General features: G+C 46.9%; 1 protein-coding gene across 1 annotated transcript; it reads right to left on the reverse strand.

The window, feature by feature from the left end:
* Positions 1-728: 728 nt before the first annotated feature.
* LOC310769845 (proproteinase E-like) lies at positions 729-13596 on the reverse strand. The gene is made up of 8 exons (XM_083629675.1): positions 13542-13596; positions 12359-12444; positions 10098-10195; positions 8334-8468; positions 6328-6464; positions 5139-5281; positions 2176-2328; positions 729-799 (listed from the first exon to the last, which is right to left on the reverse strand). The coding sequence occupies exons 1-8, from the start codon at positions 13579-13581 to the stop codon at positions 782-784; spliced, it is 810 nt and encodes a 269-aa protein (XP_083485801.1). The 5' UTR covers positions 13582-13596; the 3' UTR covers positions 729-781.
* Between the last annotated feature and the right edge of the window lie 909 nt (positions 13597-14505).

Below are 14505 nucleotides of genomic sequence, written 5' to 3' on the forward strand. Positions count from 1 at the left end.
TGAAGCAGCTTGCCTTGCTGTTATGTACTGAGTTGAATAGGATTCAGAATGCAGCAGTCTGATTGGCCCTAGAACAATAGGATTCAGAATGCAGCAGTCTGATTGGCCCTAGAACAATAGGCTTCAGCATGCAGCAGTCTGATTGGCCCTAGAACAATAGGATTCAGAATGCAGCAGTCTGATTGGTCCTAGAACAATAGGATTCAGCATGCAGCAGTCTGATTGGCCCTAGAACAATAGGATTCAGAATGCAGCAGTCTGATTGGTCCTAGAACAATAGGATTCAGAATGCAGCAGTCTGATTAGTCCTAGAACAATAGGCTTCAGAATGCAGCAGTCTGATTGGTCCTAGAACAATAGGATTCAGAATGCAGCAGTCTGATTAGTCCTAGAACAATAGAATCCAGAATGCAGCAGTCTGATTGGTCCACAGGAACCACGCAATCCAGCTCCAGGTGGAAGTGAATCTGCAACCTGATTGGCCTACAGGAGAATCCCAGAATTAGCCAATCACGTGGGGCCCATTGTGTAAATAATGTATATAAAGCAGACATTATGGGGGAACTTCCATTCCTCCTCACCACTATGAGCTGAATAAAGAGCATGAAATCCACTCTCGGCTCTGAGTATATTTCACTTGCCTAACAGTAGGGCTGGTCCAGAGAAGCAACAAAGGTGTGTGTGAGAGAAAGAGACGGTAGGCAGGTGAGTGCATTTTAAAATTTTTATTCTGAAGAATCCAGCAAGGAAGGGATTCGGCTGCAGTTGCTGCTGCTTGACATTAATGGCTGGAAATGGTCTGCAAGAAAAAAAGAGAGAGTTGCAGTGTTAGGAAATGTGCCAGAGATCTTTGGGCAGATCCACGCCATATGCTTAAAGCATGGGGCTTCGCCAGAAAGAACCCTGGGAACTACAGTTCCCGGCACCCTTAAACTATAGTTCCCAGGATTATTGGAGTGGGGAACCATGTGCTTTAATTGCATGGTGGTGGGCCACTGTGAGGACCAGATACAGGACTAAATTGGCCATTGGCTTATTAGGAAACCAAATCAATTACATAGCCAATTATAAATTTTGGATGGCTTCCCATGTGCTGTACTTCAGGGTCCGATTCCCTTTAATTCTGCCTCCACATTATTGCCCAAACCAAATACAACGCATTCTTGATAAAACCCCTTATACCACAGCTACAATGATTAACTTCAATTCGCATCAACACAAATAAAGGTAAAGGGACCCCTGACCATTAGGTCCAGTCATGGCTGACTCTGGGGTTGTGGCGCTCATCTCGCTTCATTGGCCGAGGGAGCCGGTGTACAGCTTTCAGATCATGTGGCCAGCATGACTAAGGCACTTCTGGTGAACCAGAGCAGCGCACGGAAACGGCGTTTACCTATTTATCTACTTGCACTTTGACGTGCTTTCGAACTGCTAGGTTGGCAGGAGCAGGGACCGAGCAACGGGAGCTCACCCCGTCGCGGGGATTCGAACCGCCGACCTTCTGATCGGCAAGTCCTAGGCTCTGTGGTTTAACCCACAGCGCCACCCGTGTCCCTTGTATCAACACATATAGTAAATTGTAAATTCGCAAATGAAGTTCTCGTTTCTTCTTCCTGTGTGAGGTTTTAATTTCCACCGATAGTTCCTTCATTCCTTTATCAAATATGATGTCCATATTAATTATTCCTGATCTCCTTCGTTGACTCAGAATTACTCTGGAGAGGTCTGTCTCTTTGTTCTTGTTAAGTTGTGGGTGAACATATCAGACAACACAGCGATTCTTCAAACAGCTCTTGTTTATTTACAGGCCAGAACAGAACTGAACTGAAGTGTTCAGCCGGCCTGCTTATATAGAGCTCCAGTACAACGTAACTGTAACAACTTTCTGTAACTATCCAATCACTGAACGTCACTTTCGATCCCTTATTTGCATATGTGGACCTGAGTGAAAACTATCTACAGTATCCCCCGGCTGGCCCAGGGTGGGAACTTCAGTACATAACAGTTCTCAACTCTTCTGATGAAGCTGTAAAATTCCACCTTTGATTTCAGACAGGGAGTCACCCAATGTCCTGCCAAAGTTCTCCCCTCCACGTTCAGTTGATGCAATTAATTATAATTATTCGTAAAAGAACGATCTGGTGCCCCGCCAGAGCCCTGGCATGCAGGACCTACCTCTTCAATCCAGTTGTTGAAAGCAGAGACACGGGTGAAGACGGTGGGCTTCTTCAAGGTGTTGCACCCCCAGGCAGAGACAAAACTCGTCACCCCGTGGACATACCACCTCCCGTCAGCAGCCCGGCAGTTGAGGGGGCCTCCGGAGTCACCCTGAAATAATAGGCGAGGTGTGAAAAGGGTCTCAAAAGCCGCAACCCGTTCAAATGATGATATTATATCCATGTTGTCAACTTCCCTGATAATTCCTTAAAGTCTTTTAATTTATTACAGGAAGAATCTGCGATCAGAAAGAGGAGGAACATCAAGAAGATTGAAAGAAATTTAAGGAATATTTTGCTAAATATTATAATATAATGTAAGTGGAAATACTTGCAAGTACTAAATTGGTTTAGGATTAAAGTATGTTGAATTGTATAATACTATGGATTGAGAATATTATGAAAAGAAAGGAAGTTAGTAATTTGAATAAGTTGATTTTATTAGAAAGTGGATATTGGAAAATTGCTAAAATGAGATTTAATGAAAATCAGGAAGGATTCGAGGAAGTCACTTAACAATGGAAAGTAATTTGGATTTTTAATAGCAAGAAGCTTTATATGTTTGTTTTGTTTGTTGATATGTTTTGTTAGTTTGTGTTGTGTTATATTTGTTATAAATTAGGAAAATTAATAAAAAAATAGAAAAAATAAAGTCTTTTAATTTATACTCTCCTCCCTCTTGTTTTAATAAATTTCTATAAGTTGTCCACCCATCTATCATATTCTTTTCCTTTACCGCTACAGCTTCCAATGGTGAGAGCCAAAGTGGTTTTGCCTCGAAGAAATTATTGCATTTATCCCATACTCTATACAATTTCCCCCCTAATTATATGATTTGTAAATCCTTTATGAGCTTTCGCCTTTTCATACCATAAATATGCATGCCAACCAAAAATATTGTCACGACCTTCCAAGTCTAGAATACACGAATTCTCTAATGTCAATCCATTCCTTCAACCAGCAAAGACAGGCTGCCTCATAGTATAGTTTCATATCCTGCAGGGAAAAACCTCTTTCTTTTGCATCTATCAATATTTTATATTTTATTCTCAGTTTGGAAATGTTAAAATGATTGTAAAATTAGTGAAATGTATAAATCTGAAAGGCATAAATCATTTTTTATTTTTTATTTTTTTAAAGAAAGCTGCACCCCGGGCAATAAAAGGTGAGGTCTATAGCTCTGCAGTAGGGTAGATCATTAGTACTTGTATACTATCTATTAAATTCATATACCGCCCACGAGCTGAAGATTGCAAAATGAATAACGCAAACTGAATCAACCAGTCCCTGTAGAAACGAGTCTAGGGTGCAATTGCTGCCCCGCAGGGGGTTGGACTAGATGACCCAGGAGGGTCCCTTCCAACTCTACAATGCTAGAGTTCAAAAGTAAATCTGACCTTTATTGCTCCGCCCACCTTTGCCTCTGGCCACACCCACCAACGGCGCAGGGCACCCCCAGGAAGTGGCCCAGAAGGGAATGTGGTCCCCCCTGGTTGAGAAGGGGTTCCCTGCTCCAGGTTCAAAGTGCCGCAAGACCCTTTGCTGCGTTCTCGTGCGAAAGACTGGGTTTGCGTCCCTTCCATACATTGCAAAGCTCACTCTACAAAAGGATCTTGGGAACCGTAGTTTCCCCCCTGCGGAGCTGCAATTCCCAGCAGCCTTAACTACAGTTCCCTGCATTCTTTAGGGGAAATAACATGCCTTTAAATACACAACATGCCTGTTGCCTAAAGGCAGTGGCTCCTCTGGAAATCCTTCCTTCCTCCCCCGCCCCCAATTATATTTCATTAAGTTTCAACATTTTTAACACATGCAGTCAAAACACAATTTCGTCTTTTATTTTTCTCGACTTCCCACCCTGTTCTCCACGGACTTGTTGTTTTACCCCTTCTGCACCCTGTCTTCTATCTATCAAATCAGAACCACAATATTATAATCTAATTCCTTCTGCTGCTCGTAGCTCAAATCCTGCTCACAAGTTCATTGTACCATAATATCATAGTATAATATACTATATCAGGCGTGTCCAGCTCACAAGAGACTGTGATCTACTCCCACTATAAAAAAAACTGGCAGTGATCTACCCATTGTGGATTGACCAAAGTTGTTGAGCTTTTTGTGGGGGGCCATCAGCAAAGTTGGGGGAGAAAGGCCCAAAGTTGTCGAGCTTTATTATTATTATTATTATTTATTTTATTTTTGGGCCAGTCGATCAGGATCACGCGATTGACCAGGACTGGCTGGGGACACCCCACGATCGCAACCAACCGGTTGGACATGCCTGTACTATATACTATAATGTTTCCTTAAAAGGTAAAGGGACCCCTGACCATTAGGTCCAGTCATGACCAACTCTAGGGTTGCGGCGCTCATCTCACTTTATTGGCCGCGGGAGCCGGCGTACAGCTTCCGGGTCATGTGGCCAGCATGACTAAGCCGCTTCTGGCGAACCAGAGCAGTGCACAGAAATGCCGTTTACCTTCCTGCCAGAGCGGTACCTATTTATCTACTTGCACTTTGACGTGCTTTCGAACTGCTAGGTTGGCAGGAGCAGGGACCGAGCAACGGGAGCTCATCCCGTCGCGGGGATTCGAACTGCCGACCTCCTGATAGGCAAGTCCTAGGCTCTGTGGTTTAACCCACAGCGCCACCTGTGTCCCTTAATGTTTCCTTAAACAATCTGAAAAAGGCAGGCTCCTACATTTCCCTCCTTGGGAACACTAGTGGCTCAGTGGCTGCTAACCAGAAGGCTGGTGGTTCGAGCCCCACAGGGTCGCTTCCAACTCTACAATACTATAGTTTTACGACCAGCCCTTTCTGCCTTCCACTGTCTTGCCCCCAGGGTAGCTGGGGATGGGGCTCCATCGCTCAGCACAGCTATTTCCTTATACGGTGCCAGCCCCTTCTTTGCGGTTTACTGACGTTGCAGCCGGACCGGATGTCTCCCCCGGCGCAGACCATCGTCTCCTTCACGGTGTAGCTCCACCAGTCTGGCCGGCTGCAGTGGGCATAGTCCACCGACGGGAGCAGGGCTTGCTGAAGGATGGAGGGGAGAGGCCCGCCAGCTGGAAGAGAATGGAAGGGGTTGGGGGAAATACAGTGGTACCTCAGGTTACATACGCTTCAGGTTACAGACGCCGCTAACCCAGAAATAGTACCTTGGGTTAAGAACTTTGCTTCAGGATGAGAACAGAAATCGTGCTCCGGCGGCGCAGCGGCAGCAGGAGGCCCCATTAGCTAAAGTGGTGCTTCAGGTTAAGAACAGTTTCAAGTTCCATTATGGAGGGGTGACAAATTATCAAGGAACAATTGCTGCCCTACTAGGGCGGTTCATAAAGCACTTAAAAAAAATAATGCCTGCTCCAGAGGTCTTATCTTACTACACTAGGGATTATATAGCAATATATGAAATTTCATGCATATCGGTTAATATCTTGACCCTCCTCCACGAAAACAGCTGTTTACTTGGCCGTTTTCCTATGTCGGGAAGGCTGAAATTTCAATTCAGTGGAGCGCTTACTGTTCCCAACCCTAACCCTGCGGAAAGCCATCTAATTAGACTTTAATTTGATTTTGACAAGGTTTTTTTTGGTTTTTTTAATTCGCCTTTATAGATTTAAAATATCATCTTACATATATTACAGATAGTTACATCAGAATTAAACACAAAAATATAATAGAAAGAAGATAAAGAAAATAAAAAGCAAAAAAGATTTTGACGTGTTTTTAGGAGGTAATTTAATTATTATTTGATTTTATACCAATGTTATGTATCTGATGTTAGCCGCCCTGAGCCCGACTTTGGCCGGGGAGGGCGGGATATAAATAAAAGTTTATTATTATTATTTATTATTATTATTGCTTTGTAAGAAAATATGAAATAACGTAAAACCATTTTTGCAGGCAAAAAATAAAATAAAAATCAATGTATGGGGGGGTGGCAAGAAATTTTCCACACCGGGTACCACCTGACCTTCCTACGTCTCTGCTCTCAGCCTAACCTACCTCGCAAGGTTGTTGTGGGAATAAAACAGGAAGTTGGAGTACCGCATACGCATCCCCCCTGGAGTTCTCAGAGGACCAAAAAAAGGGGGAGAGAAATGCAACGTACTGTAGAGGCGCCCCCAGCCGCTGATGTAGCAGGGGGATCCATTGGGGAGCAGGTCTCCCGGGGGCGGGATGCACCCCAGCTGCACTTTGTCGTTGAGCTCTGCGCTGCGAGAAAGCTTCAGCAAGGCGATGTCATCCCTGAAAGAGGAGGAGGAGGTTTTGTGTTCAAAATAATAATAATAATAATAATAAATTATTTAAATCCCGCCCTCCCCAGCCGAAGCCGGACTCAGAGCGGCTAACAACAGTAAAATGATACAACATTCTAAAATCATTTCATTATAAAATCAGTTCAAATCAGATTAATGGCAACCATTGGGCTAGAGGTCTGTGAGGATTGCCAAAGGAGGGAGGCAGGCTGTGTCTTGGCCAAAGGCCTGGTGGAACAGCTCTGTCTTGCAGGCCCTGCGGAAAGATGTCAAGTCGCACAGGGCCCTAGTCTCTTGTGACAGAGCATTCCACCAGACCGGGGCCACAGCCGAAAAAGCCCTGGCTCTGGTTGAGGCCAGCCTAACCTCTCTGTGGCCCGGGACCTCCAAGACTTTTTATTTGAAAACCGTAAGGTCCTCCATTGGACATAACAGAAGAGGCAGTCCCATAGGTACGAGGGTCCTAGGCCGTATAGGGCTTTAAAGGTTAAAACCAGCTCCTTGAACCTGATCCTGTACTCCATCAGGAGCCAGTGCAGCTGGTATAGTACCGGGTGAATGTGATCCCGCAGCGAGGACCCCGTAAGGAGTCTCGCTGTGGCATTCTGCACCCGCTGGAGTTTCTGGGTCAAATACAAAGGCAAACAGGGTACTGTTTACCATATGTGGTGGCCATGTACACGGCCAAAGTCTTCCTGGGAAATAATATACGGTACAATGAATTAAAGAAAACGATAAAATGATAAAAAGTACCTTCCTTCTCTTTGCATTCCCAACAGTGGCGTAGCGTGGGGGGTGCAGGGGGGGCCGGCCGCACCGGGCGCAACATCTGGGGGTTAGGGTTAGGGGCGCAAATCCACGGGTTAGGGGGCGCAAATCCACGGGTTAGGGGGTGCAAATTACTTGCCTTGCCCCGGGTGCTGACAACCCACGCTACGCCACTGATTCCCAACACAAATTTGAACTTGCTTTGTACATTTTAGCAATTTTAGGTAAAGGTATAAGGACCCCTGACCGTTAGGTCCAGCTGCGGACGGCTCTGGGGTTGCGGCACTCATCTCGCTTTATTGGCCGAGTCATGTGGCCAGCCTGACTAAGCCGCTTCTGGCAAACCAGAGCAGCGCACGGAAACGCCATTTACCTTCCCGCTGGAGCAGTACCTACTTACCTACTAGCACTGCGTGCTTTTGAACTGCTAGGTTGGTAGGAGCAGGGACCGAACAACAGGCATAGCTGTCAACTTTTCCCTTTTCTTGCGATGAATCCTATTCAGAATAAGGGAATTTCCCTTTAAAAAAGGGAAACGTTAGCAGCTATGTCAACGGGAGCTTTCCCCGTTGCGGGGATTCGAACCGCCGACCTTCTGACCGGCAAGCCCTAGGCTCTGTGGTTTAACCCACAGCACCACCTGTAAAAATTAGCAATTTTGTTGTTGTTGTTGTTTAGTCGTTTAGTCATGTCTGACTCTTCGTGACCTCATGGACCAGAGCACGCCAGGCACTCCTGTCTTCCACTGCAATTTTACTTGGTGTTAAATAGCGTGGTACCTCTGGATGCGAACGGGAACCATTCCGGAGCCCCGTTCGCATCCAGAAGCGAATGCAACCTGCATCTGCACGTCTGCACATGCGCAGGTTGCGATTCGCCGCATCTGCACATGCACGTGACATCATTTTGACTGTCTGCGCTTGCGTGAGCGGCGAAACCCGGAAGTAACGCGCTCCGTTACTTCCAGGCCGCTGCAGCGCGCAACCCAAAAATACTTATCCCAAAGCTACTTCAACCCGAGTTATGACTTACCAATGGTGTATCATTTTCATATAGGAAAAAAGATAAGTGCCCTTCTCCTTCTGCTTACCCACAAGCCACGCAGTTGCCGTTCCAGCCAGGGTGCACATAGATGTCCTCTGAGTTCACCAGGATGTGCTGCTCTGGTCCTTCCTCTTTGTTCCGGTCGTAGTCACCCAGAACCACCTTGTATTTGCGGGATGGTCTGAGAAGAGAGAGGTGCGTTAAAAACCCTCTGGCTTTTGTGTGGCTGGAATGTAAGTTCACTGTAGGAACTCCCTGCCTATTGAAGATCAAGCTGGTGCTTTTGCGGTACTCTTTTCAGCACCTGCCAAAAACACTCTGGTTTAGACAAGCCCTTTCGGAAAGTCAGTGCCAGTCTTAATCTGATTTTAAGTCTATTTTTTAAAACCTTTCTGACGTTTTCAAATTATTTCTGCTCGTTTTTGTAAAATGTTATCGCTTTATCTACTTTGTAAGCCATTGTGAGACATTTTATACAATCAAATTTTATGAAGTACAGTGGGACCTTGGCTCTCAAACTTAATTCGTTCCGGAAGTCCGTTCCAAAACCAAAGCGTTCCCAAACCAAGGCACGCTTTCCCATAGAAAATACTGCAAAATGGATTAATCCGTTCTGGACGTTTAAAGACAACACCCAAAACAGTCATTTAATATGATATTTACTATCTAACGAGACCTCTGATCCATAAAATGAAAGCAATAATCAATGTAAAAAGGTAAAGGGACCCCTAACTGTTAAGTCCAGTTGGGGACTACTCTGGGGTTGCGGCGCTCATCTAGCTTTACTGGCCGAGGGAGCTGGCGTTTGTCCGCAGACAGTTTCTGGGTCATGTGGCCAGCATGACTAAGCTGCTTCTGGCAAACCAGAGCAGCGCACGGAAAAGCTGTTTATCTTCCTGCCGGAGCGTTACCTATTTATCTACTTGCACTTTGATGTGCTTTCGAACTGCTAGGTTGGCAGGAGCAGGGACCGAGCAATGGGAGCTCACCCTGTCACGGGGATTCAAACCGCCGACCTTCTGATTGGCAAGCCCTAGGCTCTGTGGTTTAACCCACAGCGCCACCCGCGTCCCATATTAATAATAATAATCAATGTACCGTACTATAAAATAAATAAGACAGCTTTGTAGATGATTAAAATCAAAATTAAAATTAAAAAAACAAAAGCGCCAAACTTAATCTGTTCTAAAAGTCCGTTTGACTTCCAAAATGTTTGAAAACCAAGGTGCAGCTTCTGATTGGTGCAGGCACTCCGGAAACAATAGCCAACCGCCGCATTGGACGTTTGGCTTCTGAAAAACGTTTGAAAACCGGAACACTTACTTCCGGGTTTTCGGCGTTTGGGAACCAAGGCGTTTGAGAACCAAGACATTTGAGTACCAAGGCATTTGAGAACCAAGGTACCACTGTAAATGTTTCAGCATAGCTCAGTTGGTTAGAGCATGGCGCTGATAACACCAAGTGCACAGGTCTAGGACAGCTGCACATTCTTGCATTGCAGGGGGATGGACTCGATGATCTTCAGGGTCCCTTTCAACTCTACAATCCAAATTTTAAAGAAATATATCTGCTTCTTCACCCGTTTTCCCCTCTGACGCTGCCCCCCACTGCTGTGCGACTCTCAGGTGATTGCCTGTGTGGTCTCAAGGTACCAAGGTATGCGTCAAATCCATTACCCTGCCCTCTAGGCCCTCCTAGCAGTCCATGTGGCCCTTCGTTGATTGCCCACATGGCCCCCGGGTTCCTACCCCTGTTTCATGGGTGTGCTCAGTGCTTGGCTCCGACACGCCTTGAGAGAGACCGCACTTACGAGATGCAATGTCCGGCCGTCATGACCCAGTTGGCATCGATGAGTGTCCCTCCGCAGGTGTGGTGGAATTGTCCTCCGCTTTCATATTGCAGGGAGACCTGTAGAAGAGAGCGTAGATGATGGAGGAGCTGAGATCTGGCCAGGCTGGGAGGTCTTCTCCTTTGCTCCCCACCTGAAAGGACTTTCCTTTTTAAAAAAAATAATTTTTTTATTAGATTTTCCACAATGATAACACAAACCACAAAGCAAAATGATACACAAAAACAGAAAAAGAAAAAGAAAAAAGAAAAAAGGGGAACAATAAACAGATAAACAATAACAACAAACTTAATTCTTCACAAATCCAACCTTTTAAACATCTTGGTTGACTTCCTCAAATCCCTCCCTTCTGAGTTTCCTTGTAATTAAAAGTAACAGCTTTCCAATATCCTTATTAAACTGAAACAATTTCCAATTATAGTCCATCTTATTCACTTTTCTTAACATTCTAAATCCCATTTATTTAATTATAACTTAGTTTAATCCTAGGCCTATTTGTTTCTTTCAAGTAATTTCTAATTTTTTATATTACAATATTTATTCAAATAGTCCTTAAATTTCCTCCAGTCCTCTTGAAACACCTCTTCTTTCTGATCGCGGATTCTTCCAGTCAGGTCAGCTAGCTCCGAAAAGTCCATCATCTTCATCTGCCAATCTTCCACTGTTGGTAGTTCTTGTGTTTTCCAATTTTTAGCAAGTAATATTCGGGCGGCCGTTGTGGCATACAAAAATAATTTAACATCTTTCTTGGGCAATTCCAAACCTGTTATTCCAAGAAGAAAGGCCTCTGGTTTCTTAATAAATGTATATTTCAACATTTTTCCCTGAAAGGACTTTCCTAGACCTTTCCTGCTCCGTTCCTCAAGAACAGGGGCAGCTGTCCAGTTGTCGTCGAACTGCATCCCCCAGCAGCCCCAGCCAGTGGTGTAGCATGGGTTACCAGTGCCCGGAACAGGGCAAGTGTTGTGCTTGGGTGGAGGCATGTGCCGGGGGACACGTGCTGAGTCCACTCAGAGGGTGAACCAAGTCTGCCTCCAACAGGGATGATGGGAGGTGTAGTTCAGCCATATCTGGTTGGCCAAAGGCTCCCCACACCGCCTCAAGAGGTCTGGGACGGTGGGCGATTCCAGACTGTCGGTGCATGTGATAGCAGTTAAGAACGTTGGACGAGGACTTCAGAGCCCTGGATTCAAATCTCCACTCAGCCATGAAGGTCACTGGGGTGACCCTGGGCCAATCGCTTTCTCTCTCAGCCTGGCCTACCTCACAGGATGGTTGTGCGGATAACAATGGGAAGAAACTTCGAACTTTATGCGGATGTGACCACAGCTAAAATGAAGTCTCCCGAACCGTTAGTTGTTCTTCGTAGGGGAGTTTCCCCAGTGCCCCCCCCCCAATTGCTCCAGTCAGCCTTCCGCTTTCCTAGGTCTAGAATAATAATAAGAATAATAATTTATTATTTGTACCCGGCCCATCTGGCTGGGTTTCCCCAGCCACTCTGGGGGGCTTCCACAAAGACCAAAAATACACTAATATGTCATACATTAAAAACTTCCCTGAACAGGGCTGCCTTAAGATGTCTTCTGAATGTCAGGTAGTTGTTTATTTCTTTGACATCTGATGGGAGGGCGTTCCACAGGGCGGGTGCCACTACCGAGAAGGACCTCTGCCTGGTTCCCTGTAGCTTTGCTTCTTGCAATGAGGGAACCGCCAGAAGGCCCTCGGCGCTGGACCTCAGCGTCCGGGCAGAACGATGGGGGTGGAGACGCTCCTTCAGGTATACTGGGCCAATGCCGTTTAGGGCTTTAAAGGTCAACACCAACACTTTGAATTGTGCTCGGAAACGGGCGGGCCAGTGTAGGTCTTTCAAGACCGGTGTTATATGGTCTCGGCGGCTGCCCCCAGTCACCAGTCTAGCTGCCGCATTCTGGATTAGTTGTAGTTTCCGGGTCACCTTCAAAGGTAGCCCCACATAGAGAGCATTGCAGTAGTTCAAGCGGGAGATAACTAGAGCATGCACCACTCTGGCGAGACAGTCCGCGGTCAGGTAGGGTCTCAGCCTGCGTACCAGATGGAGCTGGTAGACAGCTGCCCTGGATACAGAATTGACGTGCGCCTCCATGGACAGCTGTGAGTCCAAAATGACTCCCAGGCTGCGCACCTAGAACACTAAGATGAGATGACACCACTAGGCAATGCTCGCCCCCCATGGAGGTACTTACTTGCCAGGGCCAGCTGTACGGCACAGCATCCTCGCCGTTCACCACTCTCCCCGTGGGGGCATAAGAAGGTTGTCCGCAGCCATAAACTGATGAGAGAGAGGAAGGCAGTTTGCGTTGGGGGGGTCATTGATGGAAATTACCCAAATCTTCCTGCAGATTTCACTTTCCCTGCGATTGCCTGCAAGGCGGGGAAGGCAACCCACATGCCCTCCAACATTTCTCTGATGAAAATAGGGACATCCTATTCTATAATTTTTTTCCTATTTATACTCCGCCCATCTGACCTAGTTGCCCCAGCCACCCTGGGCGGCTCCCAACATATATAAAAACATGATAAAACATTAAACTTTTTTTAAAAAACCCCCAAAGAAACCCCCTTCCCTATTGGGGGTCGGATAACTCCATATCCTCGGACATTTCTCCGATGAAAATAAGGACAGGAAAAGGGAGACATTCTGGGATCGTGTCAGAAAGTCTTTTGTAAATCCGGAACTGTCCCAGGAAAATAGGGACACTTGGAGGGTCTGAAGCTAGGGTGGCTCCAGATTAGGCCTCAAATACCCCGATGCTAGGGACGCGGGTGGCGCTGTGGGTTAAACCACAGAGCCTAGGACCTGCTGATCAGAAGGTCGGCGGTTCGAATCCCCGCGACGGGGTGAGCTCCCGTTGCTCGGTCCCAGCGCCTGCCAACCTAGCAGTTCAAAAGCACCCCCGGGTGCAAGTAGATAAATAGGTACCGCTCTGGCGGGAAGGTAAACGGCGTTTCCGTGCGCTGCTCTGGTTTGCCAGAAGCGGCTTAGTCATGCTGGCCACATGACCCGGAAGCTGTACGCCGGCTCCCTCGGCCAATAAAGCAAGATGAGCGCCGCAACTCCAAAGTCGGTCACGACTGGACCTAATGGTCAGGGGTCCCTTTACCCTTTACCTTACCCCAATGCTAGCTTTGCAACTGGCTCCAAGCCCCTGGAATCAGGGCCAAAGCAGACGCGTTCCCCCACATTTCTGCTCTCAAAGCAAACAAGGGAATCTACATTATACTGCTACGTTATACCCTACTGCTCTCAAGACCACAGTCCACCAAGCGGGGGGAGGCCCAGTATGAAAAATGACTACAGGCACGGTGGTGGTCTCAGGTGAATTGAGGAGGTGGGCTCCTAGGTTGCATGCGGGGTGTGGACTTTACCCTCAGCTGCCAACAGGAATGGGACGAAGAACCTCCACATTGTGGCGCGAGCGACCGACTGACTGGGAGAGCGAGAATGAGCGGCAGAGCCTTTAAATACCACCCACCCCGTCTCCAAGTGGGCTGGATCCCAGCTATTGCAGGAGCCCCCAAGGGCACTGTTCAGCCTTGGACCTGCATGGCACCCGGTTCATATCTTTTTTCCCAGCACAGAGGGACATTAAGGTAGCAGGATGAGGTCAGGGCAGCTGTCTGGAGTGGGGAAGGTTCCAGGTCCAACCTCCCCAGCACCTCCAGGGACAGCTGCCGATGGAAATTGTACAAAGATGCTGCCAGCCAGTGTAGGCAACACTGAAGCAGTTGGTCCAAGGGTCTGGCTTGGGATAAGGCAGGTTCCTATGTTTCTATTCAGATCAAATCTTTATTCAGATCTGAGCATGAGACTCTTAAACTCAGGGCTGTGGGTTCAAGTCCTGTTTTGGATGAAAGATTCCTGCATTCCCGGGACTTGATGATCCTTGTGGTCCCTTCCAACTATTTGGTTGTTGTTGTTGTTTAGTTGTTTAGTCACGTCCGACTCTTCGTGACCCCATGGGCCAGACCACGCCAGGCACTCCTGTCTTCCACTGCCTCCCACAGTTTAGTCAAATTCATGTTTGTAGCTTCGAGAACACTGTCCAGCCATCTCGTCCTCTGTCGTCCCCTTCTCCTTGCGCCCTCCATCTTTCCCAACATCAGGGTCTTTTCTAGGGAGTCTTCTCTTCTCATGAGGTGGCCAAAGTATTGGAGCCTCAGCTTCAGGATCTGTCCTTCCAGTGAGCACTCAGGGCTAATTTCCTTCAGAATGGCTACAATTCTATAATTCTATGACCTTATTTTTAGAAGGAAGCAGTATCTCCACAGCATTTCCAGGAATTTCTGCAAATGTCTCCTGCCTGGGGAGCTGCTGCCAGCCTGTGTAGAC

Source organism: Podarcis filfolensis (genome assembly GCF_964270895.1).
Source record: "Podarcis filfolensis genome assembly, chromosome: 8".
Classification (NCBI taxonomy): domain Eukaryota; kingdom Metazoa; phylum Chordata; class Lepidosauria; order Squamata; family Lacertidae; genus Podarcis; species Podarcis filfolensis.